The 25,618-nt window shown below is 29.8% G+C and overlaps 3 protein-coding genes and 1 non-coding gene across 4 annotated transcripts; 2 read left to right on the forward strand and 2 right to left on the reverse strand.

Moving 5' to 3' along the window:
* Positions 1–153: 153 nt before the first annotated feature.
* On the forward strand, positions 154–226 carry Trnam-cau (transfer RNA methionine (anticodon CAU)). Its single transcript has one exon. It is a non-coding gene; the product is annotated as a tRNA-Met (tRNA).
* Positions 227–4,972: 4,746 nt separating this feature from the next.
* Positions 4,973–7,091, reverse strand: LOC130674724 (RNA-binding protein NOB1). Its single transcript, XM_057480136.1, has 3 exons — positions 6,905–7,091; positions 6,633–6,765; positions 4,973–6,180 (listed from the first exon to the last, which is right to left on the reverse strand). The coding sequence occupies exons 1-3, from the start codon at positions 6,971–6,973 to the stop codon at positions 5,006–5,008; spliced, it is 1,377 nt and encodes a 458-aa protein (XP_057336119.1). The 5' UTR covers positions 6,974–7,091; the 3' UTR covers positions 4,973–5,005.
* Positions 7,092–8,858: 1,767 nt separating this feature from the next.
* LOC130674513 (E3 ubiquitin-protein ligase Su(dx)) lies at positions 8,859–20,421 on the forward strand. The gene is made up of 9 exons (XM_057479861.1): positions 8,859–9,073; positions 10,910–11,056; positions 13,101–14,946; positions 15,404–15,646; positions 15,734–15,893; positions 16,972–17,246; positions 17,329–17,554; positions 18,366–18,462; positions 18,576–20,421. The coding sequence occupies exons 2-9, from the start codon at positions 11,005–11,007 to the stop codon at positions 18,746–18,748; spliced, it is 3,072 nt and encodes a 1,023-aa protein (XP_057335844.1). The 5' UTR covers positions 8,859–9,073; positions 10,910–11,004; the 3' UTR covers positions 18,749–20,421.
* Positions 20,422–22,923: 2,502 nt separating this feature from the next.
* LOC130674981 (serine/threonine-protein phosphatase 6 regulatory ankyrin repeat subunit C-like) lies at positions 22,924–24,243 on the reverse strand. Its single transcript, XM_057480434.1, has one exon. The coding sequence runs from the start codon at positions 24,241–24,243 to the stop codon at positions 22,924–22,926; it is 1,320 nt and encodes a 439-aa protein (XP_057336417.1).
* Positions 24,244–25,618: the final 1,375 nt, after the last annotated feature.

Raw genomic sequence — 25,618 nt, forward strand, 5'->3', positions numbered from 1 at the left:
GAGTAAACACGTCGATAAAAATATTAATTTATTTTTTTAAATGATTTGATATGAAATTGCATTTTTAAAAAATTGATTTCTGTAGTTGAGGTTATGTTTTTTTTTTTGCAATGCTATGATTCATGTGCGACAAACCACTTGTCCCATGCAATTGCTTCGGTAGCGCAGTAGGCAGCGCGTAAGTCTCATAATCTTAAGGTCGTGAGTTCGATCCTCACCCGGAGCATTACTTTTGCTTTTATTTGCAAAAATTAAATATATTTTTTATTTTTTATTTTATTTAATTAAATAACGAAGATTTAAACATCACATAAAGGATTTATAACATTTTGTTTATGTATTTTAAATAATTAAGAATTTCGTTTATTTTTTAAAAAATTAAAATTTATTAAGCTAAATTTTTTTTTTTAATTTCAATTTTACATTTAAATACAACAAAAAATCATTTTTTTCAAAATTTCTTCAGTAACGTATTTAAATACATTTTTTTCATTTTATTGAACCTAAATATGTTTATTTGATACGTGATGTTACCCACAATTGTCTTTTAAATTAAAAATGAATTATTTTATATATTTGCTACAAAAAAAAATTTTCACTCATTAAGAAAGTGAAATTTTCTTTCTTGAAAAAATGAATTTTCTGAGATACTTTAACGACAACACAGCGATAAAACAAACGGTAGACAAAACTATCAGAAGTAAGTACCAAAAGTCAAACCATCCAAAAACCCCAGTGACCCGGCTAGCTACTGCCCAATCAGCTTGACACCGAGCATGAACAAAGTTTTTAAAATAATTATTAACAAACAAATAATCAAAACCTGCAACGACAAAAAAGTAATTCCAGACAATCAATTTAGATTCAGATATAACCATTTCACAACGCACGCCATCCACAAACTAACTTCGGACATATCACACCATTTAAGACGATACGAACATACTGCGGCACTACTTGTAGACCTTGAAAAGGCATTTGATTCAGGCTGGACCAACTTCTTAATTTACACATGCCTAACGTACAGATTCCCGAAATGGCTCGTCTTCATCATCCTGGACTCAATTGAAAAAAAATCTTTCGTCACCTGGGACGGAACGCTGCTATCATCACTTGTGTTTATGATAGCTGAAGGATTCCAACAGGACACCGTCAACTCTCCCATATATTTTATAATCCTAACAGCTAAAATCATAAGCTCAAGTAGAGTAAACAAGACCGCGGAGATGATACCACACACCCTACGAGCAATTTCCTTTGCTGACGACTCCATCTTTTATGTCTGATCTATCTATTCCAAAAAAACAGTCCATTACTGCAAAGAAGCATCAACAATTTAGCGGAAGCATCCGAGGATAACGACCACTATAAATTCACTACGCCATTGGATAAACTTAACATCATTGGTGCACACTTTGAGCAAATAAACTCTCCAAGATACCTCAACAACAACACCATAATCAGACAAACAGTGGACATGGCAGCCAATAAAATTCGCCAAGAAGCAGCAGACTTTCGAACCAACAACAAAGCTCACACAGAATTCAGCGAAGATAACCCCGCCACAAACAGCCCGACCCAGCAGCAAGTGGCCCAATAGAGCCCTCTCCAAATGTATTTGACTCTCTCGATAACGACCCCAACGATATGGAATTGTCAGAGGAAACATTATATGGTAATACAAGTAATTCACCGTCAAACTCTCAACGCGTTGCACATTCAACAGCCAGTCCAATACAGGACAGTCAGAATCAGCAAGAGAAAGCAGCTAAAACCCCACCAACCAAAAAAATCAGACCGCCTCCGATCCACGTCCAAGGAACCACAATAAAAAAACTCGTAGAAGTAGCGACAGCACACTCTGTGATCAATGAAAGTTACACACTAAAGCAGGTTGATGAGCAAAACATCACCATCCAGGCAAGTACAATAGAGTCATTTGGACTACTTAAAACAGCAGTCAAAACCGTAGAAGGCTGCGAATTTTACACCTTTACCCCAAGCCATCAAAGACCTAAAAATCTAGTCCTCAAAGGCGTATACGGGGGCTATGATGAAAAAGATGTTGAGACGGCGCTGAAAGCCCTCAACTTCCAGCATGCTACCATCATCAAGGTAATCAAAATTAAATACGATAAGAAAGACGTAAACAGGTACTTCTTCATGGTCCAAGTCACGAGCGACAGCAAAACGTTGGAAATCACCAGGTGCAAACGTCTACTGTCGCAAGTAATACACTGGCAACGCCCCCGTAAAAGGGGTCCGTTCCAGTGTTTTAAATGTCAACGGTTCGGTCACACCAGCCAGAACTGCAACTGTACCCGTCGCTGTGTAAAATGCAGTGGTGAACACGACCATAAACATTGCCCCTTAACACTGAACTTAATTTGCAAATGCCTAACGTACGGATTCCCGAAATGGCTCGTCTTCATCATCCTGGACTCAATTGAAAAAAAAATCTTTCGTCACCTGGGACGGAACGCTGCTATCATCACTTGTGTTTGTGATAGCTGAAGGATTCCAACAGGGCACCGTCAACTTCCCCATCTACTTCATCATCCTAACAGCTAAAATTATAAGCTCAAGTAGAGTAAACAAGACCGCGGAGATGATACCATACCCCTACGAGCGATTTCCTTCGCTGACGACTCTATCTTTTATATGTCTGGTCTATCTATTCCAAAAAAAAACAGTCCATTACTGCAAAGAAGCATCAACAACTTAGCGGAAGCATCGGAGGATAACGACCACTTTAAATTCACTACGCCATTGGATAAACTTAACATCATTGGTGCACACTTTGAGCAAATAAACTCTCCAGGATACCTTAACAACAACACCATAGTCAGACAAACAGTGGACACGGCAGCCAATAAAATTCGCCAAGAAGCAGCAGACTTTCGAACCAACAACAAAGCTCACACAGAATTCAGCGAAGATAACCCTGCCACAAACCCACGATCCACGGCTGGTGAATTTTTCTGCACATCAGCAGAGCTGGAAATGATCCTCAAAAAGCTTCCTAACAAAACATCAAGCGGGCTGGACAACATTCCACCAATTGTCCTGAAGCACCTACCTACTTCTGTTATCATCTCGTACGTAATTCTATTAAACAACGCAATGAACAGGTACTATTTCCCGACCAACTGGAAATGTGCCAAAGTCCTAATAATCCTCAAAAAAGGCAAAAACCCTAACGATCCAACCAGCTACCGCCCAATTAGTCTTACACAACGTCTGTGAGGAAAAGAAAGTGATCCCAGACAACCAATTCGGGTTCAGATTTAACCACTCCACAACGCACGCAATCCACAAGCTGGTTTCCGACATCACTCACCACCTAAGATACAATGACCACACTGCAGCACTACTGATTGACCTTGAAAAGACCTTCGATTCTGGCTGGACTGATGGGCTCATATACAGATGCAACATCATTGGCTTCCCGAAGTGAATGATCTTTACGATACTTGACTCAATCACCAGCAAGTCATTTGTAACCTGGGACGGCAAACACACATCCGCACTCAGATTCTCAATAGCAGAAGGATTCCAACAGGATACGGTAAACTCTCCTATTCTTTTTGTCATCCTTACTGCACAAATCATCAACGCAAACTACATGAACAAGACCACAGAGATGCTACCGTACTCCTTGAGATCTATAGCGTTCGCAGATCATGCCATATTATACATGTCGGGCCCTTCAGTACCACTACTGCAAAAAAAGCTAAACGACACCGCGGACAAAATTACCAGACACTTCGCTCTCTGGAACCTCAGAGTAAACCCTTCTAAATGTGAAACCATCATATTTAGAAGGACGCACGAACATCTTGCCAATTCAAAAAAAAAGGTCTCCGAGAGTATAAAATTAACATCACGCTGCCGGACACACACAAAACTGCAGTAATCCCAAGAAAAAAAACAGTACGGTACCTGGGGGTGCACCTGGACCATCTGCTAAAGCTTAACAGCCACGTGGAAACCCAGCTTGATAAAGCCAGAGCGGCCTTCAAGGCAAACGGTCGAATCTTTTTCTGCAAACACCTATCCAAAGAAGCAAAAGTGATCTGCTACCAACTCTTAGTGCGACCCATCATAACTTACGCAGCGCCTATATGGTGGAACATAGGATCCTCCTTAATGGAAAAACTAAGAGCATTTGAAAGAGTCTGCCTAAGAGCGTGCACTGGTCTCTACAGATCTAGAAAAACCAACTACCAAAGATTCATTAGCAACGAGGTACTCTACGAGGTCGCCAATATCCCGCGCATAGACATCTTCATACTGCAACTCGCCAGAGACTATTTTGCAAAGCTGCCGCAGATTAATAATCAACTAATCAAAAACCTTGCATTAATCAAAGACACTGAGACCATCTCAGGAAATCTAACAGGCTGCATACCGCCTCAAGTATTTGTTTACTTTGACGCCAACGGGGTAATACAGAACTCCAATAACGTACCCATCCTTTACCACTGGAAGAGACACGAGGCAGACAAGCGCATAAGCCTGCATGCTTAATATATAATTCATCATTTTGTCCAATTTTTCTTAACAATTCTACTTCCGATCCATCTTATTCTGCAAGAAATCCCATGAAAAAAAACTTCTTATTTAAAACCTTAGATATTTTATAATAAGTATACGTAATTCTTTTTTTTAATTTAAAAGATGATTGTGTTCAACATCATTCAGCATCAGGCATTAATTTTAATCAAGTTGAATGTAAACAATCGACACGATTTATGTAAATAGCGTAAAAACTAAATTTATAGAAGATAATTTTGTAAATTTAAAAAAATATGTTACTGAAGAGATATTGACTATAAAATATATACTAAAACAATCTCCATATCAAAATGAATCTTGTGGTAAGATTCATGTTGATATAAAAAGTAGTTTTTGCGTTTACTTGTATGCTAAGTTGTTAAAAATTAATATAATAAATTAATATAAAAAAAAATACTTTTGAAATATAGAAGAAAAATTTATTAAATTACTTTCTTTTCTTCCTACACTCATTAGGATTTTTTTTCATCCAATGTTTTATTTCTGAATGTTGAGTTCTAATCCCCAGCATTGCTGATTTTGAAAAAACGTCTCTTGTAACGAATGGGGAATAACCAGCAATATAATCATCATCAAGAGGATTATTTTTCATTCGTGCTAATTTCGTTACTCTTTGTTGCGGAATAGGTTGATCTGCACAAAGAATAGGATTGTTGGCATGTTTACCGCCTTTTGGTGTTGGTAATGAGAATCTTTTTCCCCGTGTGCTCAATGGTTTTCGATAATTAATATGAATCCTTTCAGTGCCATCTTCATCTAGCGATACCGCAACTTTTTTTAACGTCTTCATTCCACAATTAGGGCAAAATACTTGATCCATACGGCTTGTTTTTTTGAAACAAGCGTAACAACGGAAGATGTAAGTTCGTAATTGTTTAATAATACGACCGTCGAGAGCTGCAACATTGAGACCCATCTGCATCAGTACATTTTGCATCGCAAAATCTGTTGTCATGCATGCAACTGCTACTGATTTCTCTGATAAAGTCTCGGAGTTCATTTGCTTTTTAGATTCCGCGAGATTATTAGGAGTTATCCAACCATCATCATCGCTGTCTTCTTCTGTTGCTGTTTCTGATTCATCATCATCATCATCATCATGATCATCATCATCATCACTTTCAGATTTTACTGGTGCTAAAATATCATCAACAGTATGATCTTTGTCATCCAGTTCAATTTCCTCAGCAGTACAGTCTAAATTTTTAAATTTATCCGCCAAGTCTGCTGGGTCATATTGATCCAACTCTGAAACATCTTTTGGGTCGTCGTCATTTGAATCAGGTGATGTTGGTTTTGATTGTTCATCATCTGCTGCAGCATTGTTTATTTGATCTATTAAAGATTGACATTGACCACCTTGATTACTGTCATCATCACTTTCGTCATCACTTCCGTCAGGAACGAAAAACCCGGCAATACATTTAGGATGAGCTAGAGGTTCTGATTTAACTGCTGGTACTGTTTTGACAATTGCTGGGACAAGTTTGATATGATCTTTACCAACTTTTTCAATTTCTAATTGTAGTGTGAGCGCGATTACTTTGATATCTGTTGATGATAGACTTTTGTAGTCACCAGTTTTTTTTGAAAATTCAGTCACTAAAACAAAAAAAAATTAATTAATAAATACTAATGATCATAACAATAATAATAAATAAATGGTCCGGACATAAATTTAAAAAAAAAAAATGCGCATGTAGAAAATTAAAAAGGCTACAGGTGCAATTTTTTGAATATTTTTTTTTTTTTAAATTAATCGTTTTTAAATAAATTAAAAAATCGTTAGACGTTGGGTAACTTCAGTATCGAATAAATAGATGATACTGAAGTTAGCCGACACCTAATAATTTTTGAATTTTTTTTCAAAATGAGAACTCAAAAAAAAATATTTGAAAAAATTGCACCTGTAGTATTTTTACTTTTCTACATGTGCATATTTCTAGTTTTTTTTTTTTTGTAATTAATTTGTTAAAAAAATTCCGAAAATTTTTAATTGTCTGCTAACTTTAGAATCATAATAAATAGACAATTTAAATTTTTAAAAAATTTACCAGTTTTTATGTGTTCAGGATCCACATCTTTAACCACAAGATTGTAAGGAAGAGCAACTAATCTTCGTAATTGTCTTTTACTTTTAACTTCTGCGGTAACACTTTCTTCAGTAATTACATTAATTGCAATATCCTGTAAAGTAAAATTCAAATTAATTTAAATAAAAACCAATAAAAATTGTCACATCAATTTGTTTTGACGTAACCTAAAAATATTTAAACTTCCTCTTAATTACAACTATTAATAAAAAAATTAATTATCAGTTAATTACCTGTAGTGATACATTTTTAATAAATGCACTAGTATCGACTATTAAGTGTTCAACTTTGCTGGAGAACATTTTTTATAATTTTTTTAAATCGGCACGTGGTTTGTAAATTTAAATCTCTCTCTTTGTTTTGCTTTTGCCCAGTCCGCAAGTTAAGGAAAAGAATCATAAATATTTTCTCCCACTACTTGATTATGATCAAGTATGACTTTATTGTAAAAAAAATGGTGGACTGAACTAAAATATTTTTGTAATTAGGGCGTATCTTCATGGAAGTTTTTTTTTGGTATATAGTATTTTGAATACTGTTTTGAAAAAGTAAATCACTGGTATCTAAATTTTAAATACTTTCTGTAAAATATATCACTGTAATTAGAATCTTTAATGACAGAAAAGTTAGCAGACATTTGAAATTTAAATAAATTTTTTTAAATAGATAAATAATAAAAAAAATATATTTCTAAAAAAATGCACATGTAGAAAATTTAATAAACTATACATGCAGTTTTTCAAAATATTTTTTTTAATATTTGTTTTTTTGTTAAAAAAAATCAAAATGTTGTTAAATGTCTGCTAACTTTATAGTCATGAATCTTTAACTAAAAAAAATTTATTTCGGAGTTGTAAATTTTTTTAAAATTTAATTTAAAGAAAAATTATACATCCAACATCTGAACTTCTTATTTCTATAAAAAAACACTTGGCTTTGAGACAAAATTAAATTTTTCTTGTTCTTTTAAAAGACATCCTAAAGTTCTACTTGGGAATGATAATCAATCAATAAACAAATCGAAATTTAAAATTCGAGAATTAGTTCAATACGCGGCCCAGTCTAGGGCCAGTTTTTTGAACCGGGTTTGTTTTTAATCCGGGTTTAAATATTTATTGCTGCTATATCTATATATTATAACGAGTGTGAGTGTAGCAGACATGAGAAAATTTATAAATTTTAGATAAATAAATAAATTCAAATAATGAAATTTAAAAAAACGCGCGTACTGATTTTTTATTGATCTAAATACGCAATTTTAAATTTTTATTCTACTTGAATTTTATTTATTTATTCAAAAATTTAAAAAATTGACAACTTTCAGTTACATTCACACTCATATATTATTTATGTATATATACTAGTAATATTAATTTAAACCCGATTTGAAAAACTGGCCCTTATACATGATCCTGTAGTTAGCAGACAGTCAACAATTCGCGGATTTTTTTTTTTCAAAAAATCAATTAAAATAAAAAATATGCACATGTAGAAAATTAAAAAATCTACAAGTGCAATTTTTTAAAATATTTTTTTTTAAATTTATCATCTAAAAAAAAATCCAAAAATTATTAGTCGCCGGCGAACTTCAGTATCATTAAATTTTTTGAATTTTGAATTGAAGCCAAAAATTTTCTTGCAAAAAGAAGACAAATTTCCTATGACTTCCAGGACCAACATCTCTACATCTTATTTACATAAAAAAATTTGTCTTGTCCTTTTAAAAGACATCTGTAAGTTGTCTCTGTGCTCTTGGGATTTGGAGCCGCTACATTAATGAGTTTAAATGTAGCAGACATCAGACAAATTTTAAATTATTAATTACTAGAGTAAATAATTAACAAAATAAAATTTAAAAAATTTTGTAATCAATAAGTGCATTTTTTAAAAATTTAATTATTTTAATTATTTACTCCATTTATTTATATTTTTCAATTCATCTAATGTCTGCTACACTCACACTCATGCTACATTTAGACTCAAAACAAAATTCAAATTTTTCCCGCCACTATTTAGACAGTTTAATAGCGACATCTTTTGTATGTTAATGTCCATCACTATTTTCTTTGGTTCTTCTTCTTCTTCTATCTTCTTTATCGCTAATTCGTAATATTTTTATCCTCTTCGTCTTTCCTCTATATATACATATACATATATATATAAAAGTGTTGATACTCATTTTTCTTTCAACAACGGAGATCTAGTTTTCTATATACATTTTGACGTATGGCAAAATGGTGGTTCGCTGATAGTAAAGTTCATTCTTTATTCAATGATAATGCAAAAAATATAATAATAAATATATAGATATATATTATTAATAATAAACAATATATATTAATTGTGATTTAAGTGTGCAATGTATATTTATAAATCTTGGATAATTACTATCGCGCATTTAGGTTAGTAAACTATATATTGAATTAGATATTAAAATAATATTTTTAATATGCATAATATATATGTATATATATACTACATGTAGGCATACACATATATATTTATATGGAGATAATGTAATTTTACGATTAAATTTTGTCTTTTGACGATTACAACTTTTGCTTGGTTGGCATTTTTTATGACAGTAATCAGTCATCATTTTTATTTTTTAATTAATGGATCATAAAATTCGTCGTGTATTTATATATTTTAATATACTAACATATATATATTTTTTTACTTTACAAATTATATTAAACTGTACGTCAGTCATTTTCTTTTATTTAATAAAACATAATGATGATAATTTCCGTAATTGAACTGTAATTTTTTACTTAAATTATTGTATTGTAAATATGTAGTGTACATATATGTAATATATATATATATATATATATATATATATATATATATATATGCATATGGGTAAATATATGTATTAAATTAATTTTAATGTAGTTGAGGTAAATTATATCCTGGAAAATAAACAAGGAAAGAAAATTTAATGATCCTGGAATTAACAGACAATTTAAAATTTTGGAGTTTTTTTTTCAACGATTTAATTTAAAAAAAAAAAATAAATAAAAATATGCACGTGTAGAAAATTTTAAAAACTACAGGTACAATTTTTTAAAATATTTTTTTTTTTTAATTTATGGGTTTTAATGAAATTCAAAAATTATTAGACGTCAGCTGACTTCAGTATCTGAAATTAGAAGAAAAATAATTAAATTTAATTATTTGTGTAATTTAATGGTCTGTAAAAATATGATACTGAAGTTAGCAGACAATTAGAAATTTTAGGATTTTATTCTGAACAATTAAATTTGAAGAAAAATGGAAACTGAAAAAATGCACATGTAGAAAATTAAAAAAACTACAAGTGCAATTTTTTCAAATATTTTTTTTCTTATAATTTATTGTTTAAAAAATAGTCCAAAAATTATTAGACGTCAGCTGACTCCAGTATCATGTAAAAATGACTTCGTTTTATTAAACTTGGAAAATTTAATTTTGGAAATTTCAATTTTTGTCAGGATTCGGAAGTTACCGCAGTCAACTATTTTGTGATTTTTTTTCACCAAATAAATTGCAAAAAACAAATAAACTAAAAATATGCACATGTAGAAAATTGAAAAAACTCTAGGTGGAATTTTTTAGAATATTTTTTTTTTTAAATTAATCGTTTTTTCAAAAAAATCAAAAATTATCAGACCTCGGCTAACTTCAGTATCATATTTTTGTCAAGTACATGAATTTTCTTATAAAAAAAAAATTTTTTAATTTTTAATTTTCATATTTTTCTATTGCAATCACATAAAATTCAAATTATTTTATCATTATTGTGATAAAATAATTTGAATTTTAAATTCTAAAAAAAAAAATATTTTTAAAAATTGCACCCGTAGTTTTTAAAATTTTCTACTTGAGCCTTTTTGCAATTTATTTATTGAAAAAAAATTCAAAATTCAAAAATTATTAATTGTCTGTTAACTTCAAGATCACATTTTTTTAAATATTCAAAAATTATTCTTTTAAAAATTTAATTTAATAACAATTGCGATAACTAGAGTCCAAAACAAAACTTAATTTATTTATATAAATAATATGTTTAGATAAAATAACAATATCGCAAATGTAATTGATGGAAATGTAAACTAAAAAATATTTACAAAAGTTGATGAGTCAACTTCCATGTGTTTTGAATTCCATTGATATCTGCGAAGAATATTTGAAAATATTTATTGTGTTTTTTTAATTAACCCGAGTTTAAAATTTTATTTTGTTTATTTTTTAAGGAAGCAACAGTATTGAGTCAAGCAGGATGTTATGATTACTGTGGCAATAAAGGAAAAATTAAATAATTAAACAACAATTCAATAAGTTGATTACCATGTCTCAATGTGAAGTGGGAACATCTGGATTTCATCAGCTCAGTATCACCAGTAAGTTTATTTATTTATTTATTTAGTAATAACAGGGTGGCCACGAAGAAATGATTTGAAAATTCCCTGATATTTTCCGGTATTCGGTAAAGTTTTTCACATTTTTCCCTGATTCAGAAATTTTATTCGCATCATTAAAATATTCAAAGTTTTTATTATATTTTTATTGTCAATAATTAAATCTGATGATTAAGGCCATTCTCAGTGTCCCCCACTTTTTAAAAATTTTCAATTACTTTCAATTGTCATAAGCGTATTAAATTTTTATCAATTAATTAAAAAAAAAATTAGAACATTAATTAAAAAAAGGACAACGTAGAAATAATTTCGCCGAGGTATAGATTTAAAAAAAAAATTATTTACACTTGATATCAATCAGGAGTTAAACAAAATTTGGAAAATAAATTTCAGTAAAATCGTCATGTCAATTTTATAATTCGAGTTTTTAAATTTTGTTGGCTAAAATTTATTCAAAAAATTTCGTTTAACTCCCAATTGATATCAGTTGTAAGTAATTTGTTTTAAGAGAGTGTACCAGGTGATTTTCAAATGAACCGTTTTCACAGGTAAAGACCCAAATAATTAAACAAAATATGTCATTCGATGCGTAAACTTATTATTTATCGAATGAAATGTTTCTCGTTCGGAAATTGCAGTTTATATCTGAGAACGGCATGATCCCGAAGTTAGCAGACATTTAAAAATTTTTGAATTTTCGTCTTTCAACAAATCAATTGCAAAAAAATAAAAGAAAAATATGCACATGTAGAAAATTTTAAAAACTACAGGTGCAATTTTTTCAAATATTTTTTTTTTTATGTTTTATCGTCTAAAAAAAAATCCACAAATTATTAGACGTCTGCTAACTTCAGTGTCATGAGAACGGCTCATTTGAAATTCCATTTGTTAATGTAAGTGCAACAAGGACAGTTCGGTTCGTTCACATGTGTGTGAGAAAGAGAATAGATGGCACATCCTCTTAAATTCTGTATCAACAAAATTACGACTACGTTGTCCTTTTTTCAATTAATACTTCAATTTTTTTAAAATTAATTAATAAAATTTTAATACGGTTATGACAGTTGAAAGTCATTGTATATTTTTAAAAAGTGGAGGGCACTATCTGAGAATGCCTTTAAATCATGCGAGAAACCAAAAAAAAGTCAATAAAATAAATTAATATGGCCTACTTTTTATTACTCGATGTTAAAATATTTAATAAGAAATTTTATGATTAAAATAAATTCAAAATACTCTAGTCACAAAAATTAAAGGATATTACAAAATTCCAAATTTTTAAGGGATTTTCTCCAGGCTGTAACTCGAAGGAAACGGTCGTGCGACAAAAACAAAAAAGGCAAATTGTTGCTTCGAGTGTCTAGTTTTCTGACCTGGTCTTCAAATTTTTTTACTTTGCGCGGTTCCGGAGTAATTAAAAGTCAATCAAAATTATCGAAAAAAATTTATTGAAGCCCGCAGACCGTTTTTGAGACGAGTAAAAATTTGGGAAATTTTTTTCCGATGGTTTTCTGATGATTACTCTGGAAACTACGATTCGCTTTTTTATTTTTGTTGTACAGTCGACTACTTCATGACGGTCTACCCCTTAGAGTAGGGAGACTGAAATTTTAATAAAAATTTACCCTGTCCCCTAGACCAGGCTTATGACAGTCGACTGTACGACCATTTTATCCCTCAATTTTTATGTACTTGAAGATCGGAACGTTTTTCGTGGAACGAAAATAAGAAAAAATAAATAAAAAGTAAAAAATCTACTGGATCTAAATTTCCGGCCAACCCCAAGTCGCCTTCAGACACAAATTTCATGAATTATTTTCATTTTCGTTGCGTGAAAAACGTTCCGATCTTCAGGCACATCAATTTTTCTGACTAGTCTATTATTGAAAAATCAAAAATTTTGAACTGTCACAATTCCCGGATACTTTTTAAAATTCCCTGACCCCCAATTTGTAGCCACCCTGTAATTAAATAATTAATTACTAATTATCCGAACCATAATAAATAATATCTTATAATTTTACAGTTGAAGCTGCAATATTACGCAGCTCATCATTTCTAAAGCCAAATCCTTACGTAGAATTTTCAGTTGACGACAAAAGTCCTCGCAAAACTGAAGTGTCAAAAGCAACTTATCAGCCAAAATGGAACGAGGAATTTACAATTCTCGTAACTCCATACTCTCAACTACACTTTCGTCTACTAGACCACAGTACATTTCGCAAAGACACAATCATCGGTGAAAAACGTATCAGTTTATTCCAAATACTGTCGCACTACAACGGGAAGCTCGAGAATTTAGAGCTGACACTCGATTTGATAAACGAAAGTAAACATGACTCCCAATTAGCCAAAGTCGGTGAACTGGTGACTCTATTCGATGGTCTGAAAATTGATATGACGACAGTGACACCGCCAGTTGTCATCGAGCAAGTGCGTCAGCCAGCCTGTGCGTCATCAGTTGGCTCCCATCCCCTGGGGGCTGCTAATTCAGCAGATCCAGCAAATAATCGCAGTATTTTAAACGGCGGGATCCGTGCACTGATGCGCGGTCAAGGAACTGAAAACACAGCACCAACGCAGCATCGCAACCCATATCTAGTTTATGATCCCACTGATTTTGGACAGTCGGTCATGATCAATTCAAACGGAACACCGCGAAATGTTATGGGTAACGCGGTTTTATCAGCGAGATTACCTCCGCTCTCTGATAACGGATCAGTATCAAGAACGACTGTCGGATCCAGTCGTTTGTCAGGCGAGTCAAGTAATGGATCAAGATCCAGTGTCGGATCTCGACTACCCAAAGACATTTGCGATGATCACAATGGAGTTTTGATTGGACCGCGTGTACATTCAGATCAATTGAATTCTCGTAGTGACAATACCGTGGCTACGTTTCGTCTACCGCTTGATAGTTCACGAGACGACGGTAATATTGGGACACGTCATACAGAAATGTCACGTGATAATCCTGCGTCATTTCCTGCTGATAACATTCGCGATGACAGCACAGTGGCAATTGCTGGTGGAGTTGGTCCTGGAGTATCGACAGCAGCCACGACGGCAACAACAACAACAACTGGGCTGCGATTACTCGCTGAAAGACGTAATGATAATTCTCAAATCGTGTCGACGATGATGTTACCGGATGTGTCACAGCGGCAACGTTACGACAATTCTCCTGTAGTACCGGTGGTTATTTCGAATGATCAAATTCAGCAGCCGGGTTCTGGAGAAGCTGCTGCTGTTCCTATTGCTGATGTTGAAGCTGCTGAAGAACCTTTACCACCTGGGTGGGACATGCGCTATGACGTTTATGGACGCAGGTATTACGTGGATCACAACACGCGAAGTACTTCGTGGGAGAGACCGCAGCCATTACCTCCTGGATGGGAAGTGCGTCGCGATCCACGTGGAAGAATTTATTATGTTGATCATAATACCCGCAGCACCACGTGGCAGAGACCGAATACTGAGCGACTGCAACATTTCCAACAGTGGCAAGGGGAGAGACAGTTTGTGGTACAACAGGGCAACCAACGGTTCCTTTATCCTCAGGCTGGGGGACAGCCGATTGTCGCTGGTCCGTCAACGAGTGTTGCGACTGATGAAGACGACGCACTTGGACCATTGCCTGCTGGGTGGGAACGTAGAAAACAACCGGAAGGAAGAGTTTATTATGTCAATCATAAAAATAGAACGACGCAGTGGGAAGATCCGAGGACTCAGGGTCAAGAGACGGGTATTGATGAGCCGCCGTTGCCTGATGGCTGGGAAATACGTCTTACTGAAGATGGTGTACGATATTTTGTTGATCACAATACACGGACTACTACATTCCAAGATCCAAGACCTGGAGCACCTAAAGGGTAATTATATTTTACTTACAGTCGACTCGTCATAAGCCTGGTCTAGAGAACAGGGGAAATTTTTATTGAAATTTCAGTCTCCGCTACCGCGCGTTTAGTTTTGATCTCGACTACTCGTTATAAGCCTGTGTTTGCTCAATAAAACTTTTAAATTGTAATTAATCATTACAATTATCAACAATAAATAATATTTATAAAATTATTATCCGCGAAAGATCGATAGTAAATTTTCATCATTAATTTTGATATTTTGTTCCTAGTGTCAGTTTATAATTTATCGAATTTTAACGGAGGCTTATAGCGGGATGTCAACTACGAAACTCAAAAAAGTGGTCAAGTGGTCGCTGGTTGGACTCAGTACCTGCTGATTAAGGGGAGAGACATTACGGGCAGGCTTATGACCTAGTCAAACTACTAATAAATTATTAATTATTAATATTTATTTTTTTTTCAATAGACCAAAAGGTATTTATCGTGTGCCGAGAGCATACGAGCGTTCTTTCCGGTGGAAATTATCACAATTTAGGTTCTTGTGCCAAACAAATGCGTTACCTAATCATATTAAAATAAGTGTCAGTCGACAAACACTTTTTGAAGATTCTTATCATCAGATAATGAACGCTGAGGCGTTTGCGTTGAGACGGAGATTGTATATTATATTTAAAGGTGAAGAGGGATTAGATTACGGTGGAGTTTCGAGGTAAATTAAATTAAATTGATAACTATATCATCATTCTTTAATAAATAAATTATTCAATTTTTGTATTTTTATGTAATTATTTTTCAGAGAATGGTTTTTCTTACTAAGCCACGAAGTTTTGAATCCAATGTACTGTTTATTTGAGTATGCTAATAAGAGTAATTATAGTTTACAAATAAATCCGGCGTCTTATGTTAATCCAGATCATCTGCAATATTTTAAATTTATTGGGAGATTCATCGCAATGGTAATTTTGTATTTTTCAATTGGTTATTTATTTATATATTATTTTAATTATTAATGATCACATGGGATCCGAAAAACTCAAGACAATTTTGAACTCACGATGTTTGTATTTAATTCTGGAAATTTTTAACTCAAAATATCTTAATAGCTGTTGAGTTTTTGAATAAAGTATAAGATACCTTTTTTGTAGAGAATTTAAAGCGCTACAAAAAAGGTCTCTTGTATTTTTTTTTTAAATTCAATATTTACAAAGATATTTATAAAAAATCCCAGTCAATTTTAAACTCCGAATTTCTGTATTCAATTTTTGGAATTTTAAACTCAAAATATCTCAATAACTACTGAGTTTTTGGAGAAAGTATAAGATAGCTTTTTTATAAAGATTTTGAAGCCCTACAAAAAACGTCTCTTACAATTTTTCCAAAAACTCAATATTTACAGAGATATTTACAAAAAATCAATCACACTTTTTTTTTATTGATAACTTTTAAATTTTAGCGGGAAAATTTGAACTTCATTTACAGAAATAAATTAATTTTTTATCAATTATTTGTCCAAGTACATTCACTTTGTCAAATTTTTCTTAGTCTTCAACGGTCACAAGAATTTAATAAAATCCCAGTCAATTTTAAACTCCGAATTTCTGTATCTAATCCTGGAAATTTTAAACTCAAATTATCTCAATAGCCATTGAGTTTTTGAAAAAAAGTACAGGACACCTTTTTTTATAGAGAATTTAAAGCCCTACAAAAAAGGTCTCTTACAATTTTTTGAAAAACTCAATATTTACAGAAATATTTACAAAAAACCAATCACACTTTTTTTTATTGATAACTTTTAAATTTTCGCGGGAAAATTTTGAACTTATTTTTTTAAAATAACTAGATTTTTTGAGAATTAAAAATTTTTCATCAATTCTATGACAAAGTTCATTTATTCCACAATAATTTGTGATTTTTTCCATTTTTTTTTTTGGCAAATATTTTACTATAAGTAAAAATAATAAATAGATCCCTTGTCATTTGTGTCGAGTGCGATCGTTAATGTTTAAATAAAACAAATTTATTTATTTCCCACAGGCTTTATATCATGGGCGATTTATCTACAGTGGATTTACGATGCCGTTTTACAAACGAATGTTGAATAAAAAATTAATAATGAAAGATATTGAATCCATTGATCCTGAGTTTTACAAGTCGCTTGTCTGGATAAAAGAAAATAACATTGACGAGTGTGGCTTAGAACTGTATTATAGTGTTGACTTTGAAATACTCGGTCAAGTTATTCATCATGAACTAAAAGAAAACGGTGATAAAATAAGAGTAGTTGAAGAAAACAAAGAAGAATATATGAGGTAGTCTACTATAATATTATTTATTTAATTTAAAAAAATAATAAATTAATACAATTCTACATAAATTATTTATAATTTATAGATTAATGACAGAATGGAGAATGACAAGAGGGATTGAAGAACAAACAAAAGCATTTTTAGAAGGTTTCAATTCTGTTGTACCTCTGGAATGGCTCAAATATTTCGACGAACGTGAACTTGAACTAATGCTTTGTGGTATGCAGGAAATAGACGTTGATGATTGGCAACGTAATTCTATTTACCGGCATTACACGCGAAATAGTAAACAAGTTCTTTGGTTCTGGCAGGTATGATATTTTTTTTTGTTTTTTTAAATTATAAAATTCATAGGCAGGTTTACAACTCAGCTATAAGCGACCATACGAAAAATAAAAATTAAATACAAAAATTGTCTTGGGGCGAGAAAAGATTTTTTTGGTCAAGAAATAATTCCTTGCACCAAGTAATTTTTTCTAGTTCTAAATAAATTTTTGTTTTCAATTCACAATACAAAAAATTTATTGGGGTAAGTAAAAATTTTCTTTAGGCGAGTAAAGATTTTTTGTGTCAATGAATCCTTTTTTTTTCTACGCACACTTTTTTGGCTTTGAGAAGCTTCCTAAAACCAAAAGGGAGCATATAAATCTGTCATTTTGGAATAAGTAACGCGATATAAATAATATAGATATATATTCAGTGACATTCAGTCATATTTAGTGACAGAATAATTAAAGTATTAATTTATTTAAAGAAAATAAATACGATCGTCTTTTTTCCCGCGTAATTTAAATGTAATTCGAATGATATAGATAAATCTATTTATCTCAATACTTGGCAATTAAAAAGAGTTTAAAGTATGAAAAGGCACAAATTCAAGTCAAGACCTATCTAATGATACCAATTTCAATAACATTAACTAATTCTATCATATAGATATGGCGGGAACAAAATGTTCCTTATTCTCTTAATAATATAGATTATTTGAAGATTTAAGAATCCAATTTTATTATTTAGGTCTGGGTAGAGTTTTATTTTTGGTAGGGTCGCTTATGGCTGATTCGTAAACCTGACAATTAATGTCATTTGTAAATTTATAAAAAAAAAATTTTTTTTCTTTAGTTTGTACGAACAACAGACAATGAAAAAAGAGCAAGATTGTTACAATTCGTTACGGGAACATGTCGAGTACCTGTTGGTGGATTTGCGGAATTAATGGGTAAAGTTATTTAATTATTTATTTATTTTTAAAATAAGTAGCGAAAAAAATCTTTTCTAGTTTAGGTCTATTGATTAATATTTTTTTTAATTCCTTTTTCTTTAAAATTATAGGAAGTAATGGACCGCAACGATTTTGTATTGAAAAAGTTGGCAAGGATACTTGGCTACCAAGATCTCATACTTGTTTCAACAGATTAGATTTACCGCCGTACAAAAGTTACGACCAGATGGTGGAAAAATTGAATTACGCAATAGAAGAAACTGAAGGTTTTGGTCAAGAATAGTATCACAATTTATTCAAAAAAAAATATATAAATCCATCGAATTGTTATATAAATTGTTATCAGAATTATCACTGTCAATTTAATAGGTATGTTGTGTAATTAAAATTATAAATTACGACCCAAGTACAGAATCATAGGAAAAAAAAATAATTAAAGTTAAATTTATTATTAAAATATTTTTTAATTTTCTTTTAAAGAAAAAAAGATTTTATAATTTAGTGATTTTATTTGCACATTATTTACGTAATTATTTATTTTCTTACCGGTGTAGAAAAAATTTTCCAAAAAAGTTCATGTGGAAATTCAAAACTTGAGACAAATTTGAACTTCGAGTGAAACTTTTTTTGAACTTCTGTAGTTCGATAGTAAAAAAAAAAGTTTATCTAGGATTTTATATTCAAAATTTGAGTAAAAAAAAAAAGTTATTGAAACATTTTTTTTAAATTTTATTTTTACCCTCGTTTCGAAAAAGTTCAAAAGTCACTAATTTGCAACTTTTTATGAACGATTTTTTATTCTTATCGAGCTGTTGGTTTTTAGTGGAAACTTTTTCGGAACGAGGGTAAAATTTCGAAAAAAAAATTTTATTTTTTACTCAAAAATTCTAGATAAACTTTTTTTTACTATCAAATGTACAGTTCCAAAAAAATTCCACTTAAAATTCTAATTTGTCTCAAGTTTAGAATTTCCGGATGTCAAATTTTTTTGGAATTTTTTTTTACGGGTCTCAGTTGTATTTTTGAAAGCAATAATTTTTATATAAAAAAAGTTTTTAAAAAAAATTACGATTCTCTCAAACCAAAAAAATTTTTAAACTGTCCAACAATTGGCTGTCAATTAAATAAAAAAATAAAACCCATGTACAATTTTATAATTATCGATGTTTTGAACAATCGGATGTCATGATTAACTTCAAAGTAAAAAATAAAATTTATTTCATATATCAGTTATAAGTTAATGTATATAAAAAAAAGTAAATGCGGTAATATAAAAAAATAAATAACACGAGTGTATAATTTTATTATTATAAAAAAAAACAATAATGATATCGAGTAAAAAAATTATTTATAAAATTATTTTATGATAAAGTTGTGTACATACTTTATGAATAACTGCGTGAAAAGAACAGCTGTATATATGTAATGAACTGATGATTAATTAATTAATTATCTGATTAATTAATTAATTGACTTATGAGTGAAAAAAAATGTTACGCGCTTGTAGAAAAAAAATAAAAAAAATGAAAGAAAAGATGTTGAGTAAATATATATTTATGGAAATATATAAACAATAATAGCTTGCGATTTATAATCGTTGAAGAAATATATAGTATTTTAAAATATTAAATGAAAACAATTCCATAGTTTTATTTTTTAATTATAATTATTTATGATAGTATTTTTTTTTGTCTGTTTTATAAATTAATTACGATTTAAAAAAACGAAATTCACATTCTAATAGTTTAGTTCTGACATTAGACTGCTCAATTTAATGTACTTAAGAGTATTGTACATTATGCGAAATAAAAAATCTAATTATTTTTATTGTTTTAATTTAAAATAATTATTGTAAAACAATTTTGTAGTCACTAATAATTTTTTTTGTTATTTTTAAAAATTTATTTGGGCACGGTAAAATTATTATTATATTATTATAAACTGTATATATAAATATGTTTGTACAGAATATATATAACAATAAATTAATTTATAGTTGGAGATTTATTATTTATTTATTAAATATTTTTTTATTTTTATCATTCAAGATTTTTGACTCAATTTTGAAATGAGTGGTTTAATTTTTTAATATTACGGCGAAAATATTGGTCTTATAAAAAAAGTTTTTAAACAGAAGTTGTAGGAAATTTAATTTTATAGAAAAATTGTCTTTTATGATTTTCTTGTTCGACCAATATTTTGACTGTAATTTCAAAATTAAGATTCATAATGAATGATTCAAATTTCTATTAATTATGAAATTCTTGATTTGAATTTAATTTGTAATTTTGAAATTACAGCTTTACTATTAGTCCTAAGAAAAAATTATAAGAGACATTTTTTTTATAAAATTAAATTTTGGACAACTTTTATTTCAAAAAAATTTTTATACGACCAATGTTTTCGCCGTAATATCAAAAATTTCACACTGATTATTAATTGTTATTTTCAAATCAAAGAAAATTCCTGACTATTTCAAAAACTATTTTTCTGATATCTCCTTTTTTTTTTAAGTACTGGTATTTCTGTCTTTTATAATTTTAGTAAAAATAGCAGCTGTACATTGAAAAAATAATTTACAATTACGCAGACTTTGAGCGGACAATAGTAAAAAAAAATGTAAGTAAAGATTATCATGTAAATCAATCAAAAATTAAAGTGATACTAAAGTTAGCTGACGTCTAAAAATTTTTTAATTTTTTTCAAAAGCATGTGGTACAAAAAAAATAAATATTTTAAAAAATTGCACCTCTAGTTTATCAAATTTTCTACATGTGCATATTTTTAGTTTTTTTTCATGATACTGAAGTTAGCAGACGTCTAATAATTTTTGGATTTTTTTTAGACGATAAAACATTAAAAAAAAAATATTTTAAAAAATTGCACCTGTAGTTTTTTAAATTTTCTACATGTGCAAATTTTTATATTATTTTTTTGCAATTGATTTATTGAAAAACGAAAATTCAAAAATTTTTAAATGTCTGCTAACTTCAGGATCATTTTATTCCCTTTTTAAATTGAATTAGAAAAAAAATTCCAAAAATTGTGAACTGTCTGCTAACTACAGGATCAAAAATATTCGAATGATTCTGAAACTAGTTGACGTCTAATAATTTTTGGTTTTTATTTCAAAATAATAAATTATTTAAAAAAATTGCACTTGTAGTTTTTTTAATTTCTTACTTTTTTGTAACTGTGTTTAAAAAAAAAATCAGAAAATTGTCAATTTTCCGCTAACTATAATTATAAAATTAATAAAACAATTCAGGCAGTAAACCATATGATTGATTCTCCAGAAATACTGTCAGATATTAAGTTCAACATTCCGAATAAGAATCTGAGGGAAAATAGACTTTTAGAAGTACCTTACTATCCCTGATTAAAAACTCCGATTGAAACCGCTGAATTCCGATTGAAATCCGATAGACTTTCAATCAGAATTCATTGATTTCAATCGGAGTTTTTAATCAGGGACAATAAGTCATTTATACAAAACGGACCCAGGGACAGAATATTTGGATTAGTCAACGATTACTCGAAAAATGGAAATTTTTTTGGTGGATCTCTTAATTCATTCAAAAAGTCAATTCAAGTGGAAATAGAAACCAGAGAGGGAAAGTTGAAGCCAAAAATTAAGAATGAAAATCAAGAATAATTAAAATTTTCAAATACTTTGTTATTTTTTAAATAAATAAATAAATTCAAATAAACGAGTCAGAAAAAAAAGTAAAACCCATTAAAAGTAAAAAAACGATGACTTATAAAAAAAAATATGTCAAAAAATTGCCTGCAGTTTTTTAAATTTTCTACATGTGCATATTTTTAGTTTTGCTTTTTTTTTGTAAATGATTTATTGAGAATAAATCTGAAAATTAATAATTGTCTGCTAACTTTAGATAATCAAAAAAAATTTCAAATATTGAAATGATACTGAAGTTAGTCGACGTCTAATAATTTTTGGTTTTTATTTCAAAATGATAAATTGTTTTAAAAAATTTAACTTATAGTTTTTTAAATTTTCTACTTGTGCATATTTTCAGTTTTTTTTTTTTGCAACAGATTTGGTTTAAAAAAAAATCCAATAATTTTTAATCGATTGTCTGCTTACTTTAGGATCAATGGTGGTAAAGTTAGCGGACATCTGACAATTTTTAAAACTTTTGAGATAATAAATTGAAATGTTTATAAAATAAAAATAAATAAATGCATACTTAGAAAATTCAAAATTTAGTACATGCATTTTTTTAAATTTTATTATTTTAATTATTTAATTTTTTTATATGCAATTAAAAAATTGTCGTATGTCTGCAACATTTACACTCGTTCAGGATCATACATTTGAACTATAAATATAATTATTAAATTTATAAAACAATTCAAATAAACGAGGCAGAAAAAAAAGTAAAACCCATTAAAAGTAAATAATTCATAATATATTACAACATACATATTTTACAATTAGTTATCTTGCTGGAACATGCGCAAAAAATGTCTTAAATCATTATTATCTAAACATTTAAATACATCATCGACACCATTAGACAACAATTTAGACGCAACGGGAAAAAGATCATGAAAAATTGTAGTACTTTTTTCCAGTAAATTTTTCCTTGCTAATCCTTTCGTGAAGCGAAGTCTTATAGCTGATCCGTAAACCGGAAATCGTTCTGAAATTGCACTCGAAAATATGAACATCTCATGACTTCTGTTTTTTGAACACTCAGCTAAAAAATTATAATTTTTGATCATGATATCATGAAGCGAAATCTCCGAGTCTGGTATTTTTTCCGTAATCGTTCTCGACATTTCTAGCTCACACATTTTTTTAAAATCATCAAACTGTTGATATGCAACAAGAGAAGACAATACATTATCATTGTTTCTAGATAGGGGTACATTTAGACTTTTTAATTTAACAATCTGTTTAATTATGCATTTTATTATATCCGCATCACCGTAATTAAAAATGTTATCAATTGGTGAGCCAATAACAGCAACATGAACTGGAAGATATTTATCGATATTAAGAACATTTATGTCTGCATCATTATCTACAAGAGTATTTAATGTATTATACTTTTTTGGGTCAGTATAATACAGTCCACGACGCGGGAAAATTGGCCTATGAGTGCTAATATACCCATTGTTTACAGCCAAAAAAACTGGAGTATTTCCGTGTTGATTTTTAGCATTAATATCTGAGCCATAATCTAATAATAATTGCAAAATATCATTGTTGCTGGCCATTACTGCGTGATGGATTGGAGCTGATCTGTCATCATCATATTCATTGACATCCACACCAATTTCTAATAATAATGAAACCATTTCCAAGCTGTTATTCTGGACAGCCGTATGCAGTAATGACTGATCATATTTTTTTCCAAAATTTTTATGCTTCAAGATAAGTCTTGTGATGTCAAAATTGTTGCGCTCAACTGCTAGCTTAATTGGTGATTTATTATTATGAATATTGTAATCACTTATTTTAGCGCCGCGTTCCAGAAGCATTTTGAAAATTGTCGTGTTGTTGTTCATGGCGGCAATCTGAAGAGGTGACAGGACATCACGATCGCTGTTAACTTTTGCATTATTCTGCAATAAATATGCAACCAATTCTACTTGATTTTTTCCAACGGCAGCAGTAAGTAGTGGATACCCTCGATCTAACATTGGACAGAATGATAAACCAAATTCCTCTATTATATCTATTACTTTTTGCGTATCTCCATTTTTTATTGAATTTATCATGTCGAAATATTTTTGCATGTCATCCATGTTTAATTTATTTATATTTAACTTCTCGGCACTTAATTATTTTTTATTTTTTATTATTGAAAACTGCGAGTAACTTACGAACGCAACTATTGTCAACTAACGTACAAGTACTTGTAATTTTAACCAACGTGACTTTTATTAAAATGGAGTGTGAAGGCAGTGTATTTAAGCCTAATTTTCATAAATTTTTATGAGTGATTGTAGCGGATGTGAGACAATTTGTAAATTTTAAATGAGTGAATTTAATAATTGAAATAATAAAATTTAAAAAATGGCGGGTGCTGATTTATAAATTATCTGATGCGCATTTTTGAATATTGTTCTACTGACATTTTATTTGTTCATTTAAAAATTGGAAATTGACAATCGTCAGCTACAGTCACACTCATTATGTTTTTGGCCCCATGAAAGAGAAAATTAGATTCGGGTGTTGTCGGGTTTCCTCGGTGGCGCGTTCGCACTTTCCTGTAAAAAAAATTTTTGAAACTTTATTTGAACTTTTTTTAAACTTTTGAAAATGTAAGAAAACGTATGGTAAGTAAATTTTTTTCCCAAAATAATAAACAAAAGTTTTTTCTTTTAATTTGGTGTATTAATATCTACAATAATTTTCAATTAATTTAATGAGCGCATTAAATACATATTTAGAGGAAATTTATTTTTATTAAAAAAAAAAAACTTTTTTACTATCTATTACAATAATCGATTGTTAAAAAGAAATTGTCTTCGATATTTTCATATTAATTGAATATTACTTTAATAACTATTGTCGTCGGGTTTCCTTGGTGGCGCGTGCGCACTTTCCGACAGTAAAAAAAATTTTTGAAACTTTTTTTGGATTTTTGAAAATGTAAGAAAAATACGATCCTGAAGTTGGCAGACAATTAGCAATTTTCGGATTTTTTTTACCAACAATTTAATTTCAAAATAAAAATATTCTGATGTAGAAAATTAAAAAAATTGTGTGTGTAATTTTTGAAATATTTTTTTTACAATTTATTGTTTAGAAAAAAAAAATATTAGACGTCGGCTTACTTCAGTATCATTTTTGTTTATGGTCCTGAAGTTAATAGACAATTAATAATTTTCGGATTTTTTTTTTTAAAAAATTGATTGAAAAAAACAAAAAATAAAAATAGGCACACGTAGAAAATTAAAAAAACTACAGGTGCAATTTTCTAAAATATGTTTTTTTTTTATAATTTATCGTTTTGAAAAAAATCCAAAAATTATTAGATGTCGATGATACTGAACTTAGCAAACGTCAAATAATTTTTGGAATTTAAAAAAAATGATAAATTATACAGAAAAAAAAAATTTTTTAAATTGCACTTGTAGATTTTTTTATTTTCTACATGTACATTTTTTTAGTTAT

The sequence above is a fragment of the Microplitis mediator genome, chromosome 9, assembly GCF_029852145.1.
Source record: "Microplitis mediator isolate UGA2020A chromosome 9, iyMicMedi2.1, whole genome shotgun sequence".
Lineage (NCBI taxonomy): Eukaryota > Metazoa > Arthropoda > Insecta > Hymenoptera > Braconidae > Microplitis > Microplitis mediator.

Bases quoted from the DNA above. Each gene is read 5' to 3' on its own strand.
- LOC130674513 (XM_057479861.1), top strand. From the start codon at position 11,005: ATGTCTCAATGTGAAGTGGGAACATCTGGATTTCATCAGCTCAGTATC. The intron at 15,647-15,733 runs GTAAATTAAATT...ATTATTTTTCAG, and splicing joins GATTACGGTGGAGTTTCGAG to AGAATGGTTTTTCTTACTAA. The intron at 18,463-18,575 runs GTAAAGTTATTT...TTAAAATTATAG, and splicing joins TGGATTTGCGGAATTAATGG to GAAGTAATGGACCGCAACGA.
- LOC130674724 (XM_057480136.1), bottom strand. From the start codon at position 6,973: ATGTTCTCCAGCAAAGTTGAACACTTAATAGTCGATACTAGTGCATTT. The intron at 6,766-6,904 runs GTAATTAACTGA...TTTACTTTACAG, and splicing joins TTAAAAATGTATCACTACAG to GATATTGCAATTAATGTAAT. The intron at 6,181-6,632 runs GTAAATTTTTTA...TTTTTGTTTTAG, and splicing joins TCCTGAACACATAAAAACTG to TGACTGAATTTTCAAAAAAA.
- LOC130674981 (XM_057480434.1), bottom strand. From the start codon at position 24,243: ATGGATGACATGCAAAAATATTTCGACATGATAAATTCAATAAAAAAT.